General features: G+C 34.8%; 1 protein-coding gene across 1 annotated transcript; it reads left to right on the top strand.

Moving 5' to 3' along the window:
* The first annotated feature begins 6,143 nt into the window (after positions 1 to 6,143).
* On the top strand, positions 6,144 to 8,448 carry CUC2 (NAC (No Apical Meristem) domain transcriptional regulator superfamily protein). The gene is made up of 4 exons (XM_086657949.1): positions 6,144 to 6,487; positions 6,726 to 6,929; positions 7,024 to 7,307; positions 7,555 to 8,448. The coding sequence occupies exons 2-4, from the start codon at positions 6,746 to 6,748 to the stop codon at positions 8,215 to 8,217; spliced, it is 1,131 nt and encodes a 376-aa protein (XP_086514075.1). The 5' UTR covers positions 6,144 to 6,487; positions 6,726 to 6,745; the 3' UTR covers positions 8,218 to 8,448.
* Positions 8,449 to 8,664: the final 216 nt, after the last annotated feature.

The following is an 8,664-nucleotide window of genomic DNA, read 5'->3' as shown; positions in this document are numbered from 1 at the left end:
CAAGCTATGTTTTTTCGTTGCAGTAAGGATGAGTATATCTGCTTCTTTAATAATATCCTCGTAGTTATCCATTTTGGAAACTCTTACATTGATGACGCTAGCACGTTCTCTCTCAAGAAAGTGCAATCCATGTTTGCAAAGATGTTTCTAAGTCCAATTACAACTACTCTTTTTTCCTCTTATGTCGAGTGTAATTTTGTTTTCAATGCTTTTATACGTCTTGTCATGACATCTATTGAGATACGTGTGTAAACACGTGATATAAGAGACGGGTCAAGATGAAGAGATCCCACGATCAAGCCTATTTGAAGATATATTGAAGATTCAAATTATTTACTTTAATATATTGAGGATATTTCTTGTAATATATTTAATATTATTATGTCATCTATTTTATATTCATTTATTTCCGATTTATAATCGTGATTTTAACATGGTATCCTGAGCGGGTTTTCAATCCTGTTTCATCGAAATTTTTCTAGGTTCATCAACCTTGATTCAAACTTCCGCAAAAATTTTCGACATCTTTATTGTTCTTTGGGATGTAATAATCGTTCAATTATGTTGACGATTTTTTTTTCAATTCCCAGCTTATTCTTGCGACTATCAAATTCCAACATCATTTTTATTGGTTGTGATTATCTATTGTTTCATAAATTCTTGAAATTATGATAAGGTTATTGAAATGACTTTTTTTTAAAAAAAAAAAAAAATCTATTTATTGGTCAAGATAGTGAAAACCAACCAAAGCTTCATCAATCCAACATGAGATCTTGTCGTCGCAGTTATTCTGTCCAACATAACCGATTCAAGTACGACGCAATTGTTTTTAGATGTGATTATTTCACTCTTTTCTCCAAGTCGGCCACTTCAAAAGTTCTGTGTTCCGACTTGCGGGAGGGTATTGAGATACGTGTGTAAACACGTGATATAAGAGACGGGTCAAGATGAAGAGATCCGACGATCAAGACTATTTGAAGATATATTGAAGATTCAGGATATTTACTTTAATATATTGAGAATATTTCTTGTAATATATTTAATATTATTATTAGATAGATTATATATAGTTTCCTAGTTTAGTTAGGAGAAACTAGGAAACCCTAAATCCTAACTTCTCTATGAATAAGAGTAGGGTCTTAGAATTTAATTATCGAGTTATTGAGTTATGTAACCGATCAACCCCACATACAATTGTATGTGGTAATTATTAATAAAGAAATCATTTCTATTTTCGTGGATGTAGGTCTTGAGTATTCAACCGAACCACGTTAAATTATCTTGTTTCCATTTATGTTTATATATCTGATTCTTATATAATCGTGACTTTATCAATTATCATATAATCGTGCATTTAACAACATCTCCAGATGAAGGGTTTTGAACTTGAATATTAAGACGTTGAAGTCGTTGAGGAATACCACCTAGGACTAGGGGAAGGCGTAAAGCATGCAATATCTTCTCTTTATCCTTATGATGAGGAAGAGGGAATGGAATAAGGGTGTAATGAACAGAAGGGTGGTCACGGGATCGATTGACGCACTCGAGTACTTGTTCTTCTCTGGAATCATCTGGTAAAGGAATTTCATAAAGTTTGATCCAAAAATTTCACAAGTTTCCTTCATTGTCAGGTAAGTTTGAGACTCTTTTATATTCCCAACAGGAATAGTAGCTAATCATGGAACTACACCAAATTCATCCCTCATAATTGAAAATTTTAATTTAAGGTTTTCTCTTACTTTCTCAACAGCAGCTTCTAGGCGACTTTTCTTCCACAACGATTCTGCATCGTCAGGTGAAGAGTAGGAACTTTGACGACGAAGAGTATTAATGGTGGCGATTCTTGGGGTGGTGCTAAAACTTTTAGTTTTGGATTGAAGCGAAGACGAAGGTGATCGTTGTTGTTGTAACTGAAGAAATCCAGTTCCGATGATGTTGAACTGTTGAAGTAACGCAGAGAAGTCATCCCGCATGATTTTTGTTTATTTAGACGACCTTCATTATGCAATTCAATTTCTTCGAGAATAGAGGAGTTTATCTTTTTTTTTCACCATTGTTTGAAGAGGATTTTGCAGATAGAGATTTGATAGAGAAAGAGGCGAAGTGGAAAATAGTTGCGGCGGAAGAATTTTATGATTGGATGCGAGGATGTCTACTCCAGGAATTGCATACGAATTAAATAATTGGTTTGGGCTTGGGTGTTCCGTACCACGGCTAAAGTAGAGGTGTGATGAAGGGAAGTACTTACTTCTTCTTCCCCCTTCTATTGAAAAATTATGTTTCTTTCGTCAAGAACTTATCCTTTAATATCCTTGATCACAGAGATAGAATTAACTTTAGAGTATTGTCTTCTCGATCCAATCTTTGTTTTTACATAAGATAAATATTCAGCGAAAGGAAGAAAAACATACCTGAAAATATTTTTCAATGTAGTCCAATCGTCTATGTATTTTTCCCTTGATTAATGAGTCTCTATTGCATTGCATTGCATTGCAATGAATTGTTCATAGATTCTTTCGGACATATGTTGCTCAACTAAAAAAAAACCTTATCTTTGGCATTAACATCGTGATTTCGGAACCAATCTTCCATGTGTTGAATCCAGAAATTTATATGAAATTGACCATCGAAGAGTGAAATTATAGAAACTTTATGAATTTTTCTTTCATCTTCTCGATCAATATAGATTTAAGATACATAAACGTGGAAATTTTTTCCAACAATCAAGAAGAGACGTATCTATAAAAAAAAGTTCATTTGTTCCCAGTTTCTTCAAGCTCTAATACCAACTGATGTAGGTTGTTGCGGAAGCGTAAAAGTAATAGAATCCACCATTAAAACTATGATCAACTAATTAAATAAATCGATAAAATAATAATAAACGACGAAACGATAAACTTAATAATAAATTTAATAATAAACTTGATTGAATATTCTTTAAAGATCTGAATAACAAAGACAGATGAGACTTCCTTTATAGGAACTTAGACACTTCTAGATAGACTTAGTAGGAAATACTAAAACATAGAAACTCTCAAATCTAACCCTAATGGACTCGACCGTGAGCTCAATGACTTGGTCGTGAGGCCCATGTTGATGGTCTACATCGAATAGGACAAGTTCCACATATAGCAAGTATAAGAGCACGAGTCCAACACTCTTGCATATATCACTAAAATACATAAATGGCCGCGTTAACTGCAGAGAAAGAAAAAATTATTTTGTAAAAGTAAGAAATATTAAACTTAATATTTGTAAGACAAGAGAAGAAACTATTATTAGTTACAAATCTCTTAGTACATCATTATCAATTTACTAGTGCTAAGAAATAAGAAATTAGATGAATTTTAGAAAAAAATCGATGTGGCTTCTTATGATTAAAGCTTCTGATAATTTGTATCTATTTTTGTGAAAGAGGAGAGAAAGTCACAGTCTTAACGAATTTTCGTATTTCCTGACATTTTTCTTAAGGTATGTAGGTGGCCCAAATTACTATTCTGACCCCCACCCCACATTATCTTTTTGGACATTGACTAGGAAGGTCATTACAAAGAAATTGATATATATATCAATACGATGTGATAAAAAACATAACCGCCAAATTTAAATTTTACAGAAACTAATAGTCTAATTCTCAATAAAATTATTGGCCTACAAACTTTCCAACAACTTTATTTATACCAAAGTTCAACAATCCACCTAAAACTTCCTTATTATGAAGTGAATGCAGTACCAATTGAACTACCTGTTATTGGTTTCGACCCCATATAGACATGAATGGGTCCTAAATTTTGATTTAGAGAACGCATAGAGGGATAATAATATGGACACCATAGAGCCACCATCTTTCTTATCCTATCAAGTAGAAACCGTTGGAACTCATGTTTTAAGGACAAGGTCAATAGAGTTACACTTACCCCCATTAATGGACGGTGCAGATCTACCAATTAAATTGAGGTAGCTTGTTCATTTATGATAATTTGGTTGTTCTGTTCTTATAACTTTACAGTTCTAAACCTCCTTTTATGGACTTAAGAAAAGAAATAAGGACAAGACAAAGAAGAAACAAAACAGTGAAGAACAATAACACATGAAAACGAAGTAAGGGAATTTTAGAGAGAGAGAGAGAGAGAGATGGGGGATTTAACCTATCTCTGTCGATACGATTATTTAATTATGGTACGGTGCTGACAGAAGAGATATGTAACAGCTTTATCGATCCATGATCATATCTTCTCATCCTCGTCTATAGGGCCACCCACATTGTGTAAGGGAAACCAATTTTGTAGGGATTCCTTTTCTCTAAGGGACGTTTGGTTCGGGGTGAAATCCAATAAGATTCAGAATGAACCGCGCAAATTGTAAAAACATTTCCGATGCAAAACTCGAAAAATTGAATTTTTTGATCTTCTTACTGTGAAGTTTCAATTGAATTTGTCATTTCAGATGACACTATTAAGGTCTTCAAATAAAAAATATTTTCAATGTAACAGCGTAAAAAAACTTAAAAATTACTTAGGTAACATTGCCTGAATAAGAATTTTTCGTACTTAATATAAAAAATGTTTACGTGGATAATTGAAGTTTTCAAGAGGAATTCCAAATATTGATCTTGAGACATCTTAGAATTAAATGTTACCAAATCATCTTAAGACTCTAATTGAGATTGTATTGGAGATTTTTTTTTTAGTTTATAAATAGTTGGAGGCGCTTGAAGTTTTTAAAATTGAGCCTTGCACTTGAGATACTCTAAATTTCGACTTGTCATTTGTCAATCGTGGAGATTTGAACTACCACGACATCCTATTCTAACATCAAGCCGGTGAAATACGATTTTACTCCCACTTGGTTATCGAAAGTCTCACATTATTCTTTGTTGAACCACCTTCTCGATGTCCAATCTATCATTTTATCTCTAAAATATGCGAAGAACCCTCCAATTTCTGCTTCATCATCCACCTGATTTTCATTATCAATCCAATCATCGCCATCTTGATGATGCCTCCAATTTCTTTTCATCTCTCAAATCCTTCATCACGATCTTCGTCATCCCTACACTTTCTACACTATCGACAACTTTTGTGCCTGGAAGCTTCATCTACATTATTATTGTCATCAGAAATCGTCTCATTTTTACGCCCTTTCGATCCTTTTCTCTCTCACAGATCTTTTATTCTTGATCTAAATATGTGAAGAACCCTAATTAGGTTTTAGAACATAAATGAAGCAACAAATATAAAAAATATCCTTTGATCGTGTTAGTCCAAATATTTTTCAGCTTCGACCACGTCAAGAAGTCATCATTATAACCAAAGAATTACATAAGCAGACCCTCGTCGCCACGAGTCTAACAAATCTTTGCCACTTGAGGTGGATTTAACAAAGTTTTGCCACCTGAGCCCTGAAATGGGAGGTCGCCACGAGTCTCCTAAGCACATCGGACCCTCATCGAGAGACAACCATGAAAAAAAATCGAATCGGCTGTGATACGGGCTCTGTCTTGGTAGAATTTCACAATCTAACCAAACAACATATTTTTTTTTTTCTTTTCTTCTTTCTTGGAAAAGAATGGTTTCTCGTTCAAATTTTTCACACGAACCAAAGGGGCCGAAGGGTTTATCTTAAAGGTTTCTTTTTAAATCTTCATATATTACCCACTGACTCTGTTGAACCCCTAAAATCAGATTATCTCATATCTTTGCTCCCTTATTCTTTACCAAAAGAAGAAGAGTCCTCTGCGTCTTCCTACCTTCATTGGAGAGTTGAAGATGACGAAGGTGGTAAAGGAGAGAGTTGTGAAAGGTAAAAGTTTTCTCTTCTCCCAGAAAAAAGAAAATGACGGAGACATAGGAGATAATATGGTGAAGAAAAAAATGGAGATGAAGGTGAGGGAGACAGGAGATGTGATATTGACGGAGAACATGAAAATCATGAGTATTTGGTGGAAGAGGACATAATGAGGGGGTGATATTGAAGATATCCCCCTACAAATCAGTTATAGGGGCAGCTGGATCCAAAAAAAGGTTAATATCTTGGGAACCCCTATACATCAACCAGGGGTCCCTATACTTGTCACCCTCTAAAATCTTTTTTTTTTTCTCTCTCTAACTCCTATTTAATAAATGCTTTCTGTTCTCTTCTTCTTCCCCAACCCAAACCCCTTCACTTTCTTCACTGACAGGGAAATACCTGCACACTTCCTCACACACGCACGCATACTCTAAAACAGAACCCCTCTCTGTCTCAGAGTCATCCACTCCACTCTGTTTCTCTCTCTCTCTCTCTACCCTCTTTCCTCTCTCCTTCTCTAAACCCATATGATAAGTTCTGTATTTGAGCAGAAGAAAACTACTGAGTAAAAAACAAAACAAAAATCAGAGAGGGTAGAAACCCAGATTTCCTTACAAAATCATACTTTACAAAATAGTACTCCTTATAAAACACCTTACCCCATTTCTCAAAACCCTCACTCAAATCAATTGAGAAGGTAAACGTTTATCATCTAACTTTATAGTCTTGATTTCTGTGATTTTATAACTTTTTTTCATCTGGGTAATCTTCAATTTTTGAAGTTCTTTTCCATACTCTTCTCTCTATTTAATCAGTGCATTAAAGAAGAAATACCCTTTTTTGTGATTGATTTGTTCATGATATCATCATATGTTTCTATATCTAGCTAGGGTTTTCATGATATTATGATAAGAAGTTAACTTTTTTTTTTTCAGGTTTATTTGAAGTTTCAGAAATGGAGAATTTGTTTCATTTGAACAACAATGAAACTCAAAATCTTCCACCTGGTTTTCGTTTCCATCCAACTGATGAAGAACTCATAACTTATTACCTCATCAAGAAAGTATTTGATAGTAGTTTCACAGTTAGAGCCATTGCTGAAGTTGATCTCAACAAGTGTGAACCTTGGGATCTTCCAGGTATATATATGTTCATCCATCCTTAAACCCTAACCCTAAATTTTATTTTGAAGTTTCTAATCATGGGGTGTTGTTAAAAATTGTATAATTATAGGAAAAGCAAAGATGGGAGAAAAAGAATGGTATTTTTATAGTCTCAGAGATAGGAAATATCCGACGGGTCTAAGAACAAACCGGGCAACCGGATCTGGGTATTGGAAAGCAACCGGAAAAGATAGAGAGATTTACAGCTCAAAAACTTCAGCCCTAGTTGGGATGAAGAAGACTTTGGTTTTCTATAAAGGGAGAGCTCCTAAGGGTGAGAAAAGTAATTGGGTCATGCATGAATATCGTCTTGAAGGCAAACTTTCTTATCATTTTCTCTCTAACTGCTCCAAGGTATTCTCTATCATCTCTCTCTCTCTCTCTCTCTCTCTATCTATCTTGTTGCCTCTTTGGATTTTCCTAAATTTTCATCATTTTGCCACTTTTATCCCCATTTTACCATCAATCTAGCTCAGCAAAACCTACTAGCCAAGGGTAAAATTGTCATTTGCTTACTTTTCACATTTATGTATTATTATTGAAGTGTTAGTTATTTTAGTTAACAAGTTTTATGTAAAACCCTAAAACTCCATGATTGTAGGATGAGTGGGTGATATCAAGGGTATTTCAAAAAGGTGGTGGTGGAGGTGGAGGATGTGGTAGCGGTGGTGGAGGTTATGGTGGAAGGAGAATCCGACAAGGTGGCGGTGGTGGTGGTGGAGGGAACTATCAAGAGAACATGGGATCACCACCGTCTTCATCGACGCTTCCGCCTTTACTAGATTCTTCACCTTATGCTATAAACCCTAAAACTGATCACCTGACTGATAGTTGCTCTTATGAGAACGAAGAGCATTACCAGCCGCACGTGTCCTGTTTCTCCACTATTACTAGTACTTCAGCTGGTTATATTAATCCCAACCATCAATCTGGGTTCGGATCATCTCAACCTTTGATCAACAATACTAATTCAACTACTAATATAGTTGATCCATCATCATCGATGCAACAATTAGGTTGGCATGGAGCTGGTTTATCAGCATTTCAAACCCTAAGATCATTACAAGAGAAACTCCAGATGCCATTTTTTTATTCACATTTGCCACATACTGCTTCTGCTCCTGCTCCTGCTCCAATGGCAGTAACAGATGATCATCATCAGACTAACTGGATGGAAGAATCGTCATCGGATAACCATCAGACGGCGGAGAAGATGAGGATGCCTGTTGGGAGTACTGAGTTTGATTATCTCTGGTCTTACTGAATCTTGATTAGGGTTTCATTATCGTCATCATTTGCTTGTGTGTTTGTTTATGTTGTTTAGTGTTGTGGTTAAGTACTATTAGGGTTTATGATTCTAGAAGAAAGTATTAGGGTTTGATTCTGATGCATTTATGTTTAAAGTTGCTAGAACTACAATAGTAGTAATTAGTAAGTGTGTGCTTGTTGGTTTAAAATGTTATGAACTTGAGTTTATTAAGTAATTTGGTTTGTTAACCTATAAGCAAGTGTTTTACTTTTAAATATGGAGAAAAATATTTGGTATAAGTAATGAGGGCGAATAAGAAGTACGAGACAATTAGGTTATGCATTATGGAAAGACCAGATATACAAGAAATACAAAAATATCACTAAATATATCGAGCTCAAAACTCAAGCATCCATAAAATGATTGTATAAATCAATTCATTAGATTCCAATGATATCAAAA

This window comes from Eschscholzia californica, unplaced genomic scaffold (assembly GCF_041429995.1).
Source record: "Eschscholzia californica isolate CP2 unplaced genomic scaffold, dmEscCali1.0.p SCAF_2, whole genome shotgun sequence".
NCBI lineage: Eukaryota > Viridiplantae > Streptophyta > Magnoliopsida > Ranunculales > Papaveraceae > Eschscholzia > Eschscholzia californica.
This window is presented reverse-complemented; position numbering and strand designations above follow the sequence as displayed.

Coding starts and splice junctions, on each gene's coding strand:
- CUC2 (XM_086657949.1), top strand. CDS start 6,746: ATGGAGAATTTGTTTCATTTGAACAACAATGAAACTCAAAATCTTCCA. Junction 6,930..7,023: donor TGAACCTTGGGATCTTCCAG/GTATATATATGT, acceptor GTATAATTATAG/GAAAAGCAAAGATGGGAGAA. Junction 7,308..7,554: donor TTCTCTCTAACTGCTCCAAG/GTATTCTCTATC, acceptor CCATGATTGTAG/GATGAGTGGGTGATATCAAG.